Source organism: Canis lupus, chromosome 14 (genome assembly GCF_048164855.1).
Source record: "Canis lupus baileyi chromosome 14, mCanLup2.hap1, whole genome shotgun sequence".
NCBI lineage: Eukaryota > Metazoa > Chordata > Mammalia > Carnivora > Canidae > Canis > Canis lupus.
The window spans coordinates 36,506,093-36,527,170 of NC_132851.1; the positions used below are offsets into that span (position 1 = coordinate 36,506,093).

At 62.4% G+C, this 21,078-nt stretch overlaps 1 protein-coding gene across 1 annotated transcript in view; it reads right to left on the minus strand.

Moving 5' to 3' along the window:
- Positions 1-7,533: 7,533 nt before the first annotated feature.
- TRAPPC9 (trafficking protein particle complex subunit 9) overlaps positions 7,534-21,078 on the minus strand; it is a 544,505-nt gene continuing 530,960 nt past the window's right edge. Inside the window, exons 22-23 of the mRNA XM_072774632.1 lie at positions 8,849-9,069; positions 7,534-8,242 (exon numbers count right to left, since the gene is read on the minus strand). Of these exons, the coding sequence (XP_072630733.1) occupies positions 8,075-8,242; positions 8,849-9,069 (389 nt within the window). The 3' untranslated portion in view covers positions 7,534-8,074. The remainder of the gene's footprint in view (positions 8,243-8,848; positions 9,070-21,078) is intronic.

Consider the following 21,078-nt stretch of genomic DNA (forward strand, 5'->3'; position numbering starts at 1 on the left):
TGGGTTTAATCTGCTCTTCTATTTTTCAGTTATAGGAGCTTCATTTGATTATTTTATGATGTTCTAGATCTTTGCTCATTTTACTTTTTTTTTTTTGAGATTTAAAAAAAAATTATTCATTCATGAGAGACAGAGAGAGAGAGAGAGAGAGAGAACAGCAGAGGCACAGGCAGAGGCATCAGGCTCCATCCAGGGAGCCTGACATGGGACTCGATCCCAGGTCTCTAGGATCACGCCCTGGGCTGAAGGCGACACTAAACTGCTGAGCCACCCGGGCTGCCCTGAACCACCCGGGCTGCCTGATCTTTGCTCATTTTAATCTTTTCTCATTTCTCATAACATATTCAGCATACTTATTTTATAGTCTATGTGTGATAAAACCAATATCTAATACCTTTCTTTGAGCTTAAGTTTGCTGATTTTGTTTCTTCTGGCTCTCATGCTTGATCCACTGTTTCCTTTTGGATATGATAACTTTAACAGAGAATTATTCTTTTTCCTTATAGAAACTCGGAAATTTGGGACAACCATGAATTCCTTCAGAGAAGATGTGTTTACTTCTGTAAGATGCCATGTGGTGGCAGGGGGTGCTAGATGTCTAGGACCACGTTCAAACTTATGAATGTGGGGATCCCTGCATGGCTCAGCAGTTTGGTGCTTGCCTTTGGCCCAGGGCGTGCTCCTGGAGACCCAGGATCGAGTCCCGCATCAGGCTCCCTGCGTGGAGCCTGCTTCTCTCTCTCTGCCTGTGTCTCTGCCTCTCTCTGTCTCTCATGAATAAATAAATAAAATCTTTTAAAAAATCTATAAAAAAAAAGACAACTTATGAATGCCTCGAGGTTTGAGGAAGGTATTTAGGGAGCATGACTTGGGACTGCAGATTCACAGGAGGGCCAATTTGGGTGGGAGTCAGAGGGTGGAAACAGGGGAGTTTTATTTCTACTGAGTAGAGTAGGGGGTATTTTCAGTTTATCTTTTAATAAAGATCTAATCCTTTGGGCTTCCAAATTAATGAGGAGCAGCCTCCTATTAGAGTTCCCACCTGATGAGCTCAGGGATTTGTCTTCCTCCTTTCAATTTTGTAAGGCAGCAAAAACTGATGCTCCCGCTTTGACAAAAACCCTCAAAGTGAAAGCTGGCATCGGTGCATCATTTGCCTCTGGATTTTGCCTACACACAGGTACTGGGCTGAGTATCTCTCACTTCTCTGCCAGCCAAGAGATGCACTCACAAATGTGTTTTTTTTGTATAATTACCAACATTTATCATTGTTTTTAGTAAGAGTCTTAGTCTAGGCCCCTAACCCATCATGTTGACACCCTCTTTTGATCCTTAATCCCTTAAGACACTGTTTAGAAGACCCAGGAGCCAGGTGCCCGCATGCACATCACTCTTTTCTGCTTACTAGGACCAGGCTGGCTCATAAGGCATTATAATGACAGTACTTTCTGGGCTGGCAGGGATGGTCTTTTGAAACCATCCACAAATCCAGCCTTTGCTTGAATGCAGAGAGCTCATTGTGACAAGTTACAGAGCTCAGGCCTTTGTCAGGCAATCCATTTCTCATTTGAGCATGTGTGTTAGAGAGATCTGTCTTATATTATTTCTTGTTACCTAATAAATTAACCCACATAGTAGACTAATGGGGAACAGAGATGTCAGGTGTCAATCTTCCTAGAATGGTGGAATGGCAGGTATATGGCTGGACACGTACCTTGTAGAACAAAGAAAGGCAATGAGAAGAGAGGAGAAGGAACCCAGGATTTATTGAGGAGTTGCCGTCATGTGTAGGAACACGGAGGATAAGGTGCCCATGAAGTAAGAATGTTTATCTCCATTTATGGAGATGAAAATGAGAGGCTTGAAAGATGAAAAAAGAGATGAGGAAAAGAGATTTAATTTAAGCGACTTGTCTGAGGTCAGAGTTGACAAGAGGCTGAGCCAGGGTTCAGGTCCTCAGGCATCTTCCTAGGGATCTTTGCTCCGCTTGGTGAATTTTGGACGACAGAGCATGATAGCTAGGTGATTGTGGGGCCATGGCAGGCCTGTCCTGCCCAAAGGGAACAAATGTCAGGAGGGCACAACCAACCCGGCTCAGCTGGTGAAATGAAAAGGACACAGCCTATTCCTGGCCCTTGGGAGGGAGGAGGACTCTAGATCCCCCAGCTGTAGGACCGCAGTGTCCAGGAGCCAATGGCACGGGCACCTGGAGGAACCAGGACAGGGAGATGCCAACAAGCAGCACCCCTGCTTTACATGGCTCCCTGGCTCCTGCTGGCCCCACGATGAAGCTCTGATTCTTCCAGTACACGTGGCCTGACTCAGTTCACCCTGACCCGGGGGCGACGGGGGCATTCTGACAGCGGAAAGGGCAGGGGCATGGGAACGCAGGCTTGGCTGGGCCATTTTTCAGGGTGCCTGGGTTATTTCTAACACCGCTTCCTCCAAAAAGACAACATTGTCCCTCGTCCTTCAAGACTTTATCGCACTTGGTATCTTCTCTGGTAACTCTTGCAAAGTTTTTGTTTCTTTATGGAACTAAAAGTACGGGAAAATTCCAAGAAGGACAATTGCCAATATCTGCACCAGAGTCACACATTGTTCTGCATGAGCTTTCCTAGGCTTTAATCTGTCTCTCTCATCTCTGTCTCTCCGTCGTCTCTCCCCACCCAGGTCTCGATCATCTCGCCCCTTTACCCTCCATCATCTCTGTCTCTCCCCCACCCTCCATGTACTTGTAAAGCAAGTGCAATGGGACTGAAGTGCCCCCAACCTGCACCCCATTCTGAAAGCCTCTCTTGGGCCCCAAGGGGGCCACTATTCTAGGGGAGGCAGGTGTCCCTGCCACCTCCTCAAAGGATTTTTCTAGATGACTTTTGATGCATGGAAGCAGTAAAGTTTTTTGTGACTGCAGTGGGGGCAGGGGTGTGTGTTGTGCACCTGAATGGGGCTGGCTGTGTGCACGTGTCACCCACGACAGCCACACTTGGCTGTACACGTACTATCAGCCCGTCTGGCCTCGTGTCCGTAAGTGCCGTTGATTCATCCGGGCGCTGTTAATGGTCATTCGGGTTGCCGTCAATTTTTTGTTGGTCAGAGGCTGCTGCGGGGAGACACGTCTGCCTTCTGTGGTGCTGAGCCAGCGCTTTGTCCTGTTTCCTCTCCCCTGACTCCCAGTCCGCGCCTCTCCGTCTGGGTGGGTGGGGGTCCTTGGGCGGCCGTGGCTCAGGATTTTACAGAGAGCAGACCCGCGGCCTGGGGTCTTCTTGTCTTGGGCGCCCTGACGACCCAGGCCCAGCCTTGCGCTCAAACTCCCCCCGTCTGCATCTTGTGGCCTCTTCACGGACTGTGTGTGTGTGCTTTGCTCAACGTGTTTTGCATGATGGAACTTGGGGTCCCAGGTGGGACCTCAGTGACCCCGTGGACAACACAGAGCACCCGGGAGATCCTTGAAAGAGCCCCATGTCTCCTGTTCCTGTGGGTGACGGATTTGGAGGCTGCCATGGGGTAGGTCCCATTGTTCAGAGCAGGACACTGAGGCCAAGGGAGGCAAAGAGGCGTCACCAAGGCCACACATCTCACAGGTGGCAGGGCCACGACAGCCGGGGAATGGCTATGCTCATTCTTTCACCCGCAAGTGTTTGCTGGGCACCCAGACATGCCCGCACCGTTCCAGGCCCCTTAGCTACATAACCCTCAACCCCCGCTGAGGGGCATCATCATCTCCAACCTACGGACGACAGATCAAGGAGCAGAGAGGTGGAGGCGCCCGCTGGTGGTCGCACAGCAAGGCGGAGCTGGGGCTCTGTTTGAGCTGCAGACGGCATGGCCTCAGGGCTCTGCCCCCAGGCTGGGGACGGCTTGCAGCCGATTCCCACCCGGGGCCCTCCACCTGCCGGCGCCTTCCCAGGGGCTCACGTTTTGGCAGAGGACAGAGCACACCATGCACGGGCGAGCAGAGATCGTTCCAGGTTGGGCCACGTCCTCCAGGGAGAGCCGGGTGGTCAGGACAGGCCCCCCGCGGGAGGCGACGTGGAACTGAGGTGGGGACGCGAGAGGCCACGTGAGGCCTGTGGGCAGAGCGCCCAACGCGCGGAGGGAGCAGCTGAGGCCCCAGGCACACAGGCTTGGCGACGGAGAAGAAAAGGCCGGGACGCCGTGTGCCTCGCGGGGCGGGGTGCAGGGACAGGAGGAGAAGCGGGCAGTGGCCAACACCCCCGTCCCCCGCCCCCCCAGGCCCCCGGGCCCCAGCCATAACCACCCCTGGGCACAGCCCCTCTTCTTCCCCTCTTCAGCCACCTGCTTCCGAGCCCTTGTCTCCCGGCCTGGCCTCTCCTGGGTCCAGGGGCTCGTCGTGGGGGGCGCTCCACCTGCCCCAGAGCCCCCAGGTGCCTCCTGGGGCCTCCCTGCCCTCCCCGGGCCCTGGGGCCGTGCACTCCCCCCAACTAACTGCCCATATGCCTTGCCCTCCGGTCTGTGCCAGGCCTCCTGGCACATGCTTGTTCTCCCACTTGAAAGCCCTTCCTCCATCCTCCCCCTGGTGAACTGCAGCAAGGCCAAGGCCAATGTCCCCCATCTGAGCCCAAACAGAGCCCAGCCCCCACCCACCACGTCCCCACAAGGTCACCCATCACCTTTTCACAGGCCCCGTCCTCAGGGGCTGGGGGGAGTGGTATGCTCTCCGTGCTCCAGGGGTTCAGGAGGCTGCTGTCCTGCCTCCAGGTCTTTGCTTAGCACACATCCCCCTTCCCCGCAGTCCTAGAGATCCCTTCCTCCTCCTCCCCCGGGAAGCCTTCCTTGATCCTCCTGCCCCCACACCCACCAACTCGCCCTCTAGTTTCCCCACCGTCGCTGTGACTGCGGGCTCTGGGCCTGGCTCCTGCTAATGGCCCCCGTGCACCTGCCCACAGGCCCAGCGAGCAGCAGCGCCCCCTTCCCAGAGGGCCAGCTGGGGCAGGTGCCACTCTGTTTGCAGCTCGGCACTCGGTTTAATCCGGGTAAGCCCGGTTGGGTCCTGGGCTCCCTCCTCAGGCTGGGCCAGAGGAAAACCAGACCCTTCCGCTGTCCTGCTTTACTTACTGTTTGCCCCGTGCTGGGCCAGCGGCCCCCCGAGCTCGGCCGTGCCGCTGGGGAACTGCTGCGCTTCCCTCCGAAGGCATCTCCGTCTCTGGACACGAGCAGAGGAAGGACAGCCTCACACGGGCCCTGCGTGGGGCCCTCACGGTGCGGGCGACTCACCTGGGACAGGTGTGCAGCATGGACACCGCAAATGGGACCTCCTGCTGCCCGGGGCCACAAGGAACATTCCCAGACCCCGGCCAAGGGGCCAACTGGCCATGTAGTGAGCACATGCAGGGCACACAGGATCCGCTCATCTAATCCTAACAGCCGGTGCCCCAGGGGATGAGCCGAGCCAGATCGACCCCGGACAAGGCCTCCTGCGGGCTTGCCCACCTCACCTCCCCGGACGGTGCGTCTGGGATGGGGGACGGTCAGACTCAGCCCCGTCCTGGGGGAGCCACGGACAGCCGGGCACGGCCTTGGAAGCCATTTCTTGCGCCTGAGTGAAGGGTTTCAGCCTTCCCTGCTGCAGCCCCTGCCACGGGGGACCTCCTGGGCAGCAGCGCACCGCGCACCCCCACGGCCCCCACTGCCCCGCGGGAGGCCACAGACAGGGCCAGAGGCCGCCTCCCTTCCCGGCTCAGTGAGGGAACCTGTCCTCTACTCACAACGCCTTCGGCCGCCCAGTGTGGGGTTCCCACCCCAGCCGATCCCACACTTTGCCCCTGGCGGGGCGCCCTGCAGATCCGCTCAGCTCTGACACGAACTGCTGGGGAGCTGGGTGAGGGGCTCAGTCCCACCCCCCGCTACAGAGACGCTTCACAAGTCCTGGGCACCCCTACGTCTAACCAACCAGCTACACGTTGGGGTTCCCTGACCCCCTCCTCAGGTTTGAGAATTTGCTAGGACAGCTCACGGAACTCAGGAAAGTGCCACTTGGGTTTACCAGCCTGGTATCGAGACTGTTACAAGGGATACAGGCGAATGAAGAGGCGCAGGCGGCAGGTCTGGAGGGTCTGTCCCCTGGAGCCGGGGTGACCGCCCCGCAGCACGTGGACGGTGCACCCACCAGGAAGCTCTCCGCACCCCACCGCTTAGGGAATTTGGCGGAGGCTCGTGGCCACAGCTATCATTCACTCACCTCCAGCTCCTTTCCCCCCTGAGGACGGGGTGGGGCTGAGCATTCCAAGCCTCTCATCATTCTGGGTCTTTCTCTCATTAGAACAAAAGACACTCCTATCAGCCGGCTGGCCGGAAATCCCAAGGGATGTAGGAGCTCCCTGTCAGGAAGTGGGGGCAGAGACCCAGTATCTATTCTCATTACACGACACCCAGCCTGTCTCAGAAAAGGGCCTTGGGCAAGCCTCCACTCCCTACGCCGCCCACAAGATCCCTTAGAAACTTCTAGCTGGTAGCTGCTCGGCCTCCCAGGAAGCGTGGGGTGCAGGTCTGCTGGCGCCCTGGCCGGCTGGCGGCAGGAACGAGCTCCCGGGGGTTGGGGCGCCCGCAGGCCAGCTCTCGCTCCAGGCCGGGGGGACCCCAGGCAGCGGTCCTCACGCCAACGCTCCCTCCCGTGCTCCTTCCCTTCCCTCTGACTCCTCACGCCCCCACGGGGCCCCCTCCTCCTCCGGGACCTGCTGGTGGCCTTGGTTCCTGTCTCTGGGTTTGCTGGGGGCACTCACACCAAGACCCTTCCTGGCTTGGCCTCTGCTGAGAGGCTCCGTCCATCTCCCGCTGGGAGGGGGGGCTGCTCAGGGCAGCTGTGAAGGAGCTTGGGGCGCGGGGCCACCACAGCCCCCGGGAAGCTCTGTGCACTTTGCATAAGGTGCCCCCGCCCCAGCATCACAGCCCTGCAGGGTGAGGGCAGGGCACCCTCCTCTGAAGTCGCAGCCTGGCGACTGTCCCTATGGGCTGCCCAGGTAGCCCCGTGGAAACGGGGAGGTGCCAGTGTCCTGCCCAAGGAGTGATGTGGGCCACATGGACTGACGGAGGCTGTGGGGGCAGAGGGGAGGCGCCAGGGGACTGCCGGCGAGGAGGGGAGGGGAGGACCGAGGGGAGAGCCCGCCTTCGCAGCCCCACAGGGGCTGTCGCATCAGGCCAGGGACGCCCCACCTGTGCCCGCTGTCACTCCCGGACATCTTCCCGAGCGTTTGAGTGCGTGGAAGAGAGAAGCAGATGTCGCGTGACCTCACGAGAGAGAGCAAGGGGCCCAGATGGCCCAAGCCGTCGTGAGGGGGCTGAGGAGCGGGGCTCGGGCCAGGGTTCTGAGGGGCCAGGGAGCCAGGCCTGAAGAGCAGCACGTGCACAGGAGGGGATGGGGGGGGGGGGGCACAGGCCATGTGTGTCGGGGGCGGGGGTCTGTGTACTGTCTCGAGTGTGCGGGAACCCCTACCTGAGCTGGGGCTGATGGGTGGGGTGGCCCCCGACCGCACCGGGCAAGCAGACGCGCAGACACACAGACGCAGGCGGCCCCACAGGGAAGCAAGGCAGGCCCTTTATTGGAGAGCTTGTCACAGACACGCGGACACACGCAGGCCAGGGCACCCCAAGCCCAGCCTGGAGGCAGCCCCAGGCCCGGAATAGCCGGCAGAGCCTGGGGGTCTGCCTGCGGGGGGCAGAGGGACCTGCTTGGCACCGACCCCCTCAGCGCCACCTCTCCTGCCTGGGCCTTGGGAGAAGAGCGGCTCTGGGGGTTGCCAGTGGCCGAGGGGCGGCTCCCTCGCACGCGACTTGTCTTCCTCCCGTGGGCCGTGATCCCCAGGCCACAGGACAGGGGGCAGGGCCGGGTGGGGGCCCTCAGGGTTTGGTCAGTGCCAGGCTCCCGCAGGGGCCCTGGGGGCCAGTTCAGGAAGGGGTGAGGCTGCTGTGTCTGGGTGCTGCTGGGAGGAGGGACGGGGAGGGTAGGGACTGAGGGCTGGGGCCGGGGGCAGGGGGTGGGGGCCAGGCCAGGCCCCCCATGGCTGCCGGGTCACCTGCACCCACAGGAGCGCGGACCCGGACGTGGGCAGGGGGCTCAGGCCGGCGCCTCCAGGGCGCGCACGTGCACGCTGGGCAAGCAGAACCAGGAGGGCGGCAGGTCCTTGCTCGCGCTGTCCTGGTGGAACCGGATGTGGAGGAAGAAGTCGCCGGTGTAGAGGAAGAGGAGGGCTCCCAGGCAGGCCGACTGGCCGGCGGGCTGCACCTGTGGGGAACAGGGGCGACGTCAGCCCAGCGCAGCAGCGACTCCCAGGGCCTCCGGGAGACCCTGACCTGCCTGGACGGTGGGCGTGGGGGCCCCTCCAGGGCTTCCCTGCTGTGCTTCCCCAGGCAAGCGGCTGTCCCTCTCTGAGACCGCGTCTGGCTTTGGAAGGAGCACGGCACCTCCCACCCCGGGCCATCTGGGGGGGTTCAGGCTGGGTGAGGAGTGGCTGGGTGACAGGGGCGTGAGGAGCGTGCTGTGGACGTCACCGGTCCCTCTGGGCCACGTGCAGCCACCGCGGGGCAGGGAGCACTGTGGGAACGGAGGCCGCTGACGGCAGCACAGGGCAGCAGGCCTGACACCGTCCTAGGCGCCCTGCACCCGCCCCGTCTCCTTCCAAGCTGCGAGGCGGGGTCCAGCCACCCTGGTTCACAGCCAGGACTCGGGGCGCAGAGGAGCGAGCCGCGTGCGGTCCACGGGGAGGCGGGCAGGAGGGTCCGTGCAGGGGCCCGTGCTGGCCCACCGCTGAGCCCACCGCCCGGGCGAGGGCTGGGGGCAGCGGCACCGTGGCCCCGGGGGCTGCTCTGGGGCTCGCAGACCGCCACGTACCGCATCAAGGTAGAACGTGCTGGAGCCCACGAAGGAGACAGCGTCGTGCAGGTCGTAGTTGTGCACGCCGTTCTGGTGGTCCTGGAAGGGGGCCACGGTGAGGGCGAAGGGGCCCACGCTGCGCGGGCTCCGGTTGGTCAGCCGCACCTCCAGACGCACGGGGTCGCCCACCCGGCAGGCCGCGGCCTCACAGTCGCATGGCTGTCCGTCCACCAGCACATCTGCAAGGGACACAGGACACAAAGCTGTCGAGGGCGCTGCCCCGCGGCCTCGCTCACCAGCCTGCCATTCCCTCCCTCCCTCGCTCCTTCCCACACCGAGGCAGCCGCCGCTCCGTGCAGGCTGGGTGCTGTGGCCCAGTCCCTGCTGAGCGGATGTGAGGGAGCCAGAACTGTAACCAGGGGTCTGCTGGAGGGGCCCGGGCTCACCCGGGGTCTCCCAGATGCTCCTGCCTGAGAGGGCTGAGCTGCGGCCCGGCCAGGGGCTCCCGCAGGAGGAGAGCAAAGCCAGGAAACACAGGGGGTGGGGGCGGGGGGGCAAGAATGCGGCAGGGGCCGTCCGTGCAGCGCCGAGGACCTGGCCGGGCCTCTGCCACACGCACTCCTGTGGATTCCCCCAGGGAGGGCTGGGCCATCCTGGAGCACCCCAGAGGAGAGGCCTGAGCCTGAGGACCAGAGTGGGGGCTGGGGGGCAGAGGGACGGGGCGGGGGGCCAGGAGCTGGGAAGGGCCGCACCAGGACGTCCCAGCAGGATGGCGGAAGGGGTGGGCGGGGGCCCTGCTTGGAGGCATGTCCTCGGGACAGACTGACGGCAGGACACAGTCTTTGGGGAGAGGCTACATGATGACAGAGGCAGACATGGGAGACCAGAGCCTGAGGCGCTGGAAGAGCAGGAAGGAGCCTCCCCTGGAGCCTCCGGGGGGAGCACAGCCCTGCCGACCCCTTGGAGCTGATCCTCCAGCCTCCAGACCGCGGGGGCGCAAACCCTGCTGTGTGAAGCTCACAGTCCCTGGTGGTTTCTCCCGGCGGCCCGGGACACCGACACGGCCAGGGAGAGGTCACTGGCTCACTGCCCTGGCCACGGAGCCCAGGGAGGGGGGCCCAAGGCCGCAGCGGGCTTTGCGTCCCCCGGTGCCAGCTGTGCAGCGGCCCGGGGGCCAACCCTGCACCCCACCAGCCTGCCTCCACTGACCTCTACTTGTTCTGTCCACGGGCTCAGGGAACAGTGACGTGACAGTGACACTCCCGTGTGCAGGTCCTCACGTGTGAGCACTGCCTGGAGCTGCAGAAGTGCTCCTGCCCAGACGATTCGTCATCACGTGCCAGCTGAGTGTGACCCCGTCATCACCATGACCCATGGCACGGGGCGGGGGGAGGCCGACTGGGGACACTTCCCTACTTGCTGCTGCGGCTTCTGACACTAGGTTACTGCCGGGGAGACGGCCCTGGGGGCCGCTGGGGGCCTGGAGCCCCTGCGAGGAGGCCAAGTCCTCACTCGGGGTCCTGGAGGCACAGGTGTGGAGGGAAGTTGGGGGTGGCCTGCCTTTGGGGGGGCAAGGAAAACCCTCCCCTCGGGGCAGGTGCTGTCCTCAGGGAGGGCTCGATCTCTTCAGCTGGCCTTGCACAACTGGAGCGAGTGTGTGTGTCAGTGTGCAAGCACATGTATGAGACGCATGAGTGTGTAGGAGTCTGAGAGTGTGAGCACGTGCAGGACATAGAATGTGTGTGGCTGCCTGAGAAACAGTGTCAGGATGTGTGAGAGAATGAATGAGTGTGAACGTGCATGAGTGGGTGAGTGAGCACACGTGAGTGAACATGCGAGGGTGCGTATGAGTGTGTGTGAAGGTAACGTGCATGTGTGAGCACGTGTGTGCACATGTGAGCGGGGAGTGCACGTGAGTACATGTGAGCGTGGCAGCGGGAGTGTGCGCGAGTGTGGATGGAGCGGGCGGCGGCGGGGTGGGGGCGGCACAGGATCGCGGGGCCAGGCCCACCCGCCCGTGTCCCACCGAGGCCATTCCTCCGGGAAAGCCTGACATCAAGTCTCCTCCCCGTGTTTGGTTTCTTTAAAATTATGAGGTTTTGTAACTCGCTGCAGAACATTTAGGAAAAACACAGAAATAAACCTAACTTTCAAGGAGCCCCCCAGAACCGCGGCCCCTCCCCGTCACCACCAGCCCCGAGGTGACGACCTCCTTCGCGCCCCTCCCGGGTCTCCGCCGCCCGCGTGTCTGTGAGCAGGCTTCCGGGGGCTGCGGGAGACCCCACCAGAGGAATAAGCTGCAATTCACCCCCCAAGCCCACTTGGGTCGAGTCCGCTTTTTCAGGATGGAAATCTCCCCGACGGGCGCGTTTCCTGCTGAGCTCTGCCTCGGTTCCCGCCGCCTGTCCCTAGGACCCCGTGTCGGGACCGGGGCGACGGCGCAGAGGTCACGGCGCTCCTGGGAGGGTCCGACAGCAGGACAGCGGGGGCCCCCCGAGAGGCTCGGGCCCCGCTCCACCCCTGAGCTCCCGCCTCGGGGCCATCGCTGTCTGCCACTCACGCGCCCCAACATCCAGCCCGCGCCCCGGGCCCCGCTAGCACCTGCGGCCGAGCGCAGGAGTGCCCGGTCTGAGCCCCGCCCGACCCGGAGACAGGCCAGGACGGGTGCGCGGGGGGGTGCCCCTGCCCACCCCGGGGGGGGGCGGGGGCTCAGCGCGCAGCCGGGCCTCGGTAACGGCGGCTGAAGAGCGGAGGCGGCGGGCTCAGTCGAACCCTCTTGAATCACGGGGACCGTGGAGGGAGCAGGTGTCCGGGCGCCTCGGCTGCTGGTTCCATTAAGGGAAAGATACGATTATGTGCAAATCAGTGACGGGTGGCTGCCTCGTCACACCTCGGCTCCGTTCTCCCCGCGGAGGACTGTGCGGGTCGCTCGCCTGCTAGGGCGGCTGAGGACTGGCCTCTGGCTCCCCCGCGGCGCGGCCCCCAGCCCTGCGGGCTCCCCCCACCCCGGGCAGGGGGAGGGGAGACTACGCTGCACGCGGCCGCGGCGGCCGGTGGCAATCCTCCCCTGGTACTTTCTAGAAGGAGCAGGAATCTGGGGCCTTGAGGTCAGGCCAGGCAGCAGGGGTGGTGCACGGGCCCCTGGCTAAGCAGGAGGCGGAGCTGGGGTGTCGACTGTGCCTCGACCCTTCATCTCCGGGACGCCTTTGCCAACCCGCCTCCTGCACCTCATCTGCAAAACTGGGATAATGACCCCGGGGTAGGCGAGAGGACCCGAGAGAGGACCTCCCCTGCTCTGGTCCGAGCTGAGCGCTCCTCCCGGGCCCTGGATCGCTGGCTCTCGCTCGTAGCTGTGCCGGCTGCCCCCCTCCCCGGGGAAGGGGTGCGGCCCTCTGGGAGGCCGGACCCCACCTGCCCTGCTCCCTGCTGCGTCCTCACTCAGTGCTACCTGGCCCAGCTTATCCTGGCCTCAGTGCTGGAAGTCCTGCCTCCAGGAAAGCCTTGGTGCCAGGCAAATGGGACAGCTAGGCGTGCCACCCCGGGATCTGGCGGCCGTAATGACTGCCCACCGAACTGGAGGATTTCTGTGCTAGGAAAGCGGCTATTTCCTTCCTTTCTGTAGTCCAGCATCTCAGACCCAGGTCCAGGGGCCCCAGGACTCCCCGGGTCACTCCCCAGGTCCCTGGGAGGACACAGCAGGGCAGAGCAGAGGTCCATGGTTCCCTAGAGAACAATGGGCTTCTAGAATCAAGAAGGATGTCGTGGCTGGTCTGTCCTGGGACCCATAGGGTGCTGCTTCAGAAATCTGGGGGAAACGTGCCTCAGGACGCTGGGGATGCGGGGATGCTGGGGATGTGGGGATGCTGGGGGTGCCGGAGACGCAGGGATGCAGGGATGCTGGGGATGTAGGGATGCCAGTGATGCCAGAGATGCAGGGATGCCGGGGATGTGGGCCGTGCTCAGGTGGGGCTTGGCACCCCCCAGCACTGTGGCCCAGTGCACCCCCGGCTGAACCTAACTGGCCCCTCTGGCTCTGAAGCGGACCAGCTGTCCCATCCTGGGAGGAGGGCCCCACTGAACAAGGCTGGGACGGGCAGCTGGGACCAGAGTGGAGGTCTGAGGGGGCCACCAGGGGTGACAGGACTCGCTAGGAAGGAGCTGGGGAGGGATAACAACACTGCTCGAAGGGAAGCCGTTCAGGAGTCATTTCTCAAGTGCAGGAGGGATGAGGGCCCCCCGTTAGCCGCGGGCCTGAGCGCAGGCAGGGCTCGGCTCCGGCTTTTCTGTCGACTCCCGTCTGCGGCGGCCCCCGTGAGGACCCTGGGTCAGCCCCCCGCCCTCTGCACGGGGAAGGGGGTGCCTCGTCCCCTGGCCCACGGCAGGACCGGATCCCTAGAGTGGTGGTGGGTGAGCTCCTCCTCTGTGTGTCTAGGGGACTGGCCAGCCGGCCCCAGGCGGGCGGGGACGCCGCTGTGAGTGTCCCGTGCCACCCGCACGTCCTGCCCTGGGGGCCCTCGCCACCACCCCCCCTGTGTTGCCTTCCTCCTGTGTGCGGGGTGGGCCCATTGAGGCCTGTGGGAGGCCGGGTGTGGTGTCAGGGGTGAGTGGGCCTCACTCCTCCCCTTGGCCTCCAAGGTCACCTCTTCCATGTCCCACCCCACGGCAGGTGACCCTCCTGCTTGGCTCTGTGGGCGGGGTCGGGGCTCCTGCACCTGCAGTCGGGGCTTTCCCCCCACTGGGCACCCACGCCCAGCAGTCAGCACGCCCGGGGGGTCGGCCCTCAGCATTGCCCTCCCCGCCCTGGCCCAGGCCCACGTCCCAGCAGGCGCCCTGCGTGCACATGTCCTGTTCTAGCCCCCACACGGCAGGCAGAGGGACGGTGTGAAAACGCCATTCAATCCTGTCCCTCCTTGCCTGCCAGTCGGCTTCTCTTTATGCTCAAAACAAAAGGGGGGCTTTGGTGGGCTCCCCCCAACACAGGCTGCTGTCCTGCCCCACTTCTTGTTCTAACCGCACGACCTCCCTCCTGCTCCTCCAGCCTGCCCAGCACGTGCCTGCCGCAGGGCCTTTGCACCCGCTATGCTCGCCACCTTGGCCCTCTCTTCAAGGCCATCCCCGACCACACCGTGAAGCGTCCTCCCACCTTCGTCACTCTTCCGCACCCTCTGTTTTCCCACGGCTCTCGACAGCTTATCTCTTGTTTACCCACTTGCTTAACTATTGACCGTGTTCCTTCTTCCGTGGATGCTGCAGGAGAACTGGCACTTGCCCGTGTCCCCAACGCCAGGCCAGGCCGGCACTCGCTCTGTTTGATATCTGCGGGACGACCAAGGGGCCAGACGAGCGCATGCGTGTGCTTTGGGGCTGGGCAAGAACCCCCACCCGTCGCTGGCTGTGCCCGGGCCCTGGGGGCTCCTGTGACTCTGCGGGGGGTGGGGGCTGGGCCGTGACCTCGAAGCGCCCTGCAGCAGAGAGGACGCTGGGCCCACCCGCCACTTCCTGGCTCTGGGTCCCTCCGCGGACAACGATGTGACTTATGCAGGAGAAGCTCCTGGGAGCAGGTTCGTCCCTTCCCCCCAGCGGTCAGTCGGGTGGCAGCCGCCCTCCCCCTCCGCCCCCCGCCCTGCTTCGCCTTCACTTCCAATAGCAGCCAGAGTCACGGACTTAATTTTGTCCGGCCCAGAATCCCTTGTGAGACGGTCGCCGCAGTTATGCTCCCGCACGTCCCGGCTCCGGCAGAAACACTTGCTATAAATAGATGCCGAGTTGAGGAAGGGCCCGGGGGGGGGGTGGGGTGGGCGCACGCTGTGGGGCGCGCAGAGCCCAAGCCGCCCGTGCCAGCCTGCGCTCTGGCCAAGGGCGGCCACTGCTGCCACGAGGATGGGGTATAGGGGCCCCTGGGTGGGAGGGGTCTCAGGGCCAAGCCCCCGACTGGCAACCTCATGTCCCTCCTGGAGGGCACACAGGGCAGGTGTGGCTACCCGTGGGGACACCGAGGGGCAGGGGGCTGGGGGAGCCGCAGCCAAGGACCCGTCCCCAACACCCCAGCCCGTGGGAGCTTGGCCCTGCAGAGCTGGCTGTGAGCCTGCAAGGTAAGCAGGGGCAGCACCCACATGCCTGGGGGGCTTCCCAGAGGAGGGGGCTGGGCGAGGTGCCCATCACCCAGGTCTTGGGGTCGGTGTGGGGGGTGGGGGTAGGGCCTCTGCCTCTGGCCTATTTCCTGTCTGCCCCCAGAAGGGGCTGGAGAAGCTCCGGCTACCGAAGGCTCCCGGAGGGCAGGCACGAGGCTGCTTAGGGACCCCCAGCTTCTGCCACATGTGGCCTTCACGGGGCCTCCACGGGGCCCGGCCATGGTTCGCAGGGCTGTCGGGAGGGCCTGGCCTTGCGAGACTCGGAGGCACATCCTCGGGCTCTGCCAGCGGGCTTCGGGCCTGTCACTCCGGAGGTCTCCGCGATCGAGGACGCCCAGGAGAAGGTGGCAAGGGCAGCGCAAGGCCTTGTCCAGACGCAGCCCCGGTGCCCAGGCCTCCAGCACGCTCCGGCCCGACTGCCCGCTGCTCTGGCTCCGCGAGCCCCTGCTGCAGCCCCGCCTGCCCCAAGGCTCCACAGCGTCCTCCCGTCGGGCTGGAACCTCTGCTGTCCCACGTCACAGGAACATCAGGGTGCTGGGCCCACGGGGCACCCGATTCTGACGTCTGGTGCCCATGGTCTCACTCAGAGGGGGCAGCAGAGAGGGGCAGGGGAGTGGGTGCCGCGGCGGGACCTCCCTGGCAGGGCGAGCCCCCACCGCAGGCTCCGGGGGCGGGGGTGTGAAGGGACACGTAAGACTCCAGCCCACCCCAAGGCCATGTGCGAACGGACTTCAGTGGCAAAGAGGGTGGATTTCTTGCTCAACTGGCCTATCCGTCAACCCGCTGGCTTCTCCTCTGGACAAGGCTCCCGGGGCCGGGGGAGCACGGACGCCCGCTCTGCCCTCACCCACAGCTCAACCCTCCCTGAGAAACAGGACGGCCGAGGAGACGTTAGGCACAAATGTCTACCTTCACATGAAACATTTTAAAGATGTGGGAATGAGGCAGCGGGAGCTCATTAGGGGACATTAGGGGAAGACCCAGGAACAGCCCAAGTGCGGCGGGTTGGGGGGCTCTGCGCAGCTGGCGTCAGTTAGGGCGCGGGTGAGACTCACACACACCCCTTCCGAGTCAGCGTAAATTTCAGACGTGCCTACATTTTAGAGTCGATTTGATTGAGGTGACGCTTGGGAATTAATGGAAAAGCTCTGTCACACTTTAGTGAAGCAAAAGAAATTCCAGCAGAAAAGCAAGCAGAGCCTGGGATGCGCGGAGAGGGGCGAAGCGAGGGGACCGTCCTGCCCGGCGACTGTCCCCGGGAAGAAGGTGCAGGCGGGTCTAGCATGCAACCCTGCAGGGCCCAAGACCCAGCAGAACGTGGAGAACTTTCTCTAACGCCAGCGGGCTGGTGACCAGCTGATCAGCTTTCCCTCTTTACCAGGTAGCTGATCTCTTCTCCTTGGCTGACAGGAGGCCCGGAGCCCGCGGAGCACCGCTGGCCCTCAGGGGGCCATGAAGTCTGCACCCTCTTAGGTACGTGGACACGCACGCTCCTGCAGGTCTTGACTGGTTATGCCAACTATGGTTTCCCTTCTTAGTCCAGGCATTTTAAATTTGATTTTGCTACTTTATTGCACATCGAGAGAGAGTTTGGAAGAGAGCTGGGAAGCATGGGCACGGCCAGGAGGCGGGGTGACGGCGTTCTGGGGAAGGGCCTCGTGCACAGTCTGGGGAGGGGCCGCAGACCGCACAGCACCCCCCCTTCCATGAGCCCCCAGCGCTGTCAGGGGTGCGGGTTCAGACGCAGAGACGGCCAGAGGTGGAGGGTGACCACGGAACCACAGTGCCGTCATAGAGAGCGCACCACGGGTCGCGGGGCCACAACGCAGGCTCTCTCTGCCCCCTCGGCGATTGTCAGGGCGTGCTCCATACGAGGCCGGAGCTTCTCTCTCGATCCACCAAATGGCATGTGTTTTTAACAGTTATTGAGGTAGCTAATTAGTTCATAAACCAGAATGCCTCCGCCCCGCATCCAGGGAGGGAGCCTCCAGGCCCACACGTGTAATTACCCTCAAGTGGAGAACAGCTCCTGAGGAGCCGTTTGGCTCTCTTGGGTAAATAATTTACTTTTACAACTTTTCATTAAAGATTAAAGGGAATTAAATTAAAATTAAGGCGAGTTGGAATTGCATGGGAGGCCCGAGCAGCTTGGAGTCCTCTCATGGAGGGGCTCTCTGGTGCCCAGAGCACGGCCACCAGCCCGCCCGCACTGTCCTGCTCACCGCACGGGGTCACTCCCCGCTGCAGCCTGGGCCACTGGCTGCCCCTGCCCGGCCCTGCTGTGTCCTCACCCACCGGGGGCCCCGGAGGCAGGGGCTGAGGCTTACTCGTCTCTCCACCAGGGGATGCCTGTGCATGAAGGCCTGTGTGAGGGACGGCGGTGGTCCCTTCCCTCAGCTGCTGCCCTCGCCACCACGACAGGATATTAACTCCCGCTCTTTCAAGGCTCCCTGTGCACTTGGCACCGGTCTCAGTGCCTTGGATGGATTATCCCATTAAGCCCCACAAGGGCCCTATGACGAAGGGGTCGTCCTGTTGCCGTTTTATGGATGAGGCACACAGAACTCCGGTCCCCTGGCTGAGCTGAGACCGAACCTGCAGGGCTCACGCCGCAGGCTTCTATGTGAGTTCCTTTGCTCCCCGCGGCAGCAGCCGGTGACACAGGCGGGACGGATCGGCCCGTGGACACAGCGGAGCCCAGTGCACCTCCAGCATGAGAGCCTAGATCCCCTGTCCCTCCCCCAGCAGCTCAGCCGAGGCCCTCGCTGCTCGGAGGCTTGCAGAAGCCAAGCAGGACGGGAGGGAGACTTGTCAAGGGCCGGGCCGGGCCAGCGGGGCTGCAGGGGCCAACCTGAGAAGGACCATCCTGCTCCCCTCAGGGCCGATCAATACGCCTTTGAAATGAGTCCAGCCCATCCCAAGAAAGGGTTGGGTAGCCCACCTGGTCGGCCCACCTGGCCGCGCATCTGAAAAGTCTGGCCCGATCCTGTCACATGCTGGTCTGAAAGTCACAGGGGACGTCTCAGCTGTGACAGGACCAGCAGCCAAAACGGAACACATCTTTGTGGAGGTCAGAGGCCAGGGATGCTCAGGGGTCAAGACCACAGCCCCCGGCACGGACCACAACGTGGCTCTCAGGCAAGCCTGGTCCTTCCAGAACCCGGGTCCCTGATAAGCATCCTTGCTCCAGGGGTCAGGGCCTGCCAGTGGTTCTTCCGCATTCCTGTCTGCACGCTGCCCACCTGCTTCCAACAGCTGCGTGTCCACTGGCAACAGGGTCCAGCTCCCCAGTCTTTTCACTTTCTGGAGTTGCTGACCATGGCTTTGTGGTACCCCCAGTTAATGTGACCCCCCACAGCTCCTTCTAATCTCCCCAGCTACTGGGGCTCCTGTGTCCACAGGCTCTGGATACTTCATCTTCTATCTTCACAGATTCAACCAACACTAGACTACATGTCATCCATCTATACCCATCCACCCACCCACTCACCCACCCATTACCCAACCCTTCATCCCTCACCCACCCATCTACTCACCTATTTATCCTCCATCCATCCACCACCCACCCATCTACCCATCTGCTATCCATTCATCCACCACCCATCCATCCGCCTACTCACCATGTATCTACCCACACATCTACCCAACCACTCATCTATCCATTCACTTACCATCTACTATCCACCCATCCACCCATCCACTCAACTAACCACCGACCCATCCATCCACCATATCTGTCCATCACCACGACCCACCCATCTATCCATCCATCCGTCTGTCCATCTCTTCCTCCTTCTTTCTCACATTCACTTTTCATCCTAGCTCAAATTACATCCCCCCCCCCTTTTTTTTTTTACCAATTTGTTCTGTTCTTCCTTCAGGGTGATATATCCCCAGTGCCTGAACTCTCATTCACCCTTTAGGGCCTAAATCTACTAATGTCTCCAACAAAGCCTTTCCTATTCCTTCCATATTTTTCCATGCTTCCTTGGGGCCTTCATCGTGCCTTTACTCAGCTGCCTGAATCAAACAGGCCACAGTGAGTCTCACGTCTGCCATTTATTTGCCGTTTGCCTTCTGGAAAGCCACTCATTTTAGGAGTTCCAGAATCCTTACCTGGAATACAGCCTGAAGACAGCTGTGGGGATGAAGGGAAAGGGCCCTCAGCGCGCTGAGTTGGACCGTGTCGGCCCCCTTCCCTCACACGGCTATAGCTGCCTTCCAGGATGGCTTGTGGTCTGCTGGTCTGTTTCCTCAACTGGAACATAATCGTATTGTTTACACCTCCCAAACCCATTTCTTGGCACTTAGTAGGCATTCGATAAACATGTGCTGCATTGAACGGACTTCATCGCGCCAAGGATGAACCCTGGAGCTGAGAACTGCAGACTCTGGAGCACTCCTGGTTTATCTGGCTCAGGGGGACCCAAGCAGGCAGCAAGCCCTCAGCCAGCACAGCCAAGGCTTCCCCTTGGAGGCAATCTGGGCCTCAGTTTCCTTCCATTAAATGAGGGAGTCACCTGCGACCCCCAGAGCCCTTTCCTCCTCTGACTGCCTGGCCTCAGCGGCCTAATCACCAGCTAGAGCCACTGCAGACTCTCTGATGGCACAAACCCTAGAGGCCTACAGCTGCTCCCAACAGAGGCAGGCTGGACGCCCCCAGGAGCACAGACGGTCGGTGGTGGCCACTGACACCCACCCAGGCACTGCTCTAGGGTGAGGCCTCCATCCCCCAGGGGCTGGCAGTGCTACCTGCAGACAGCCCCCCACCAGGAGCAGCCCTGACCTAGGAGCACTGTTCCACGAGGTCACTACCCCTTCCCCAGGTGGCCCACGCCCAGCAACTGGCTGACACGGGGTATTGAGGCCCAGAGCCTGCACCCCAAGGAGCCATCCCCGCTCCAGAGGTCTCCTGGGCCAGCAGAAGCCTTCACAGGGTGGGGGTGGGGGGCGCATCTCACCCTGGCTCCTCCTTGCACCCAGGGTGCTCTCTCCCTGCCTCCCACAGGGCACGGCATGCCAGTCTCCACCCCAGTGCGGGCCAGGGACCTCAAGCTGGGATGCGAACTGAAGGGACCACTCCCTTCCCTCCAGTGGTAACAAAACCAGCCTTCCGTTTGGGGTCGCAGACTTAAGCCCTGGCTGAAGGTCTTTCTGAGCCTCTACACGCCCATCTGTAAAATGGGCCCAAGCACCAGGTGCACACAACACCCTTGTGATGGTGACACAAGGTGAACCACAGGAGCTTCATGGGACACGGTCCCAGGAAGGACCGGCAGGACCATCTTCTTTGGCTGTAGGGGGCCAGTAGAACAGGGGGTGATGACATGGCCCTCTGCCTGCCTCAAGGACAGCGGGGACGGTGCCGTGGCGGGGCAGAGAGGCAGGGACAGGCACAAAGACCGTGCCTGCCCTGCTTCTCCCCGCTGGCCCAGTGCTGGCGGACCTGCTCCTCGGGCGTCTGTGCCTGCAGAGTCCTGAATCCAGGGCTACGCAAAGCACACGGTTTAGGAGCTCGCAGGCGGCTCTGAGTATCTCGGTTGGCCTGTGCTCTCTGGTGCTGACCGCCCCGGGAGCTGCCCAGAGCCTGCTCTGACGGCACTTGTGCATCCCTATCCCTAACGGGGTAGGGATGGGGGGCTCAGTCCAGGTCCTCGTCTGCTGCTGGGGCCGCTGACACTAGGGGTGCCATCCCACCCTCTGACAATGCCCGGCTTCCTGCCACAGCTGCAGACGGGACGGCCACCGCCCCAGAGCCATCCACGACCCCGGTGGCAATTCCCGACAGAGGTCTAGCATGCCGCGTGGCCGAGGCCGAGGAGGGATGGTCTTGCTACTGGGCATGATTCCTGGCCTGCGCGCAGTGCCTGTGCCCGTCTTGAGTGAAGCGGGGCGCTGCCTGCGGCTCATGGGTGCCCTGTTCCTGGGCATGGGCCCCCAGGCCTGCCTGATGACCCCGAGCCCAGGTCAGAACCCGTCCCGCTTCCAGACTGCCTGCAGTGCCCACAAGCCGTACACCCAGCAGGCGCTCAGTGATGGCTCGCTGGCAGACACGCCTTTTTCATCTGAGGGGGACGCCCCAGCCCAGAGCAAGGACGCTTCCCACAGTGAGACACG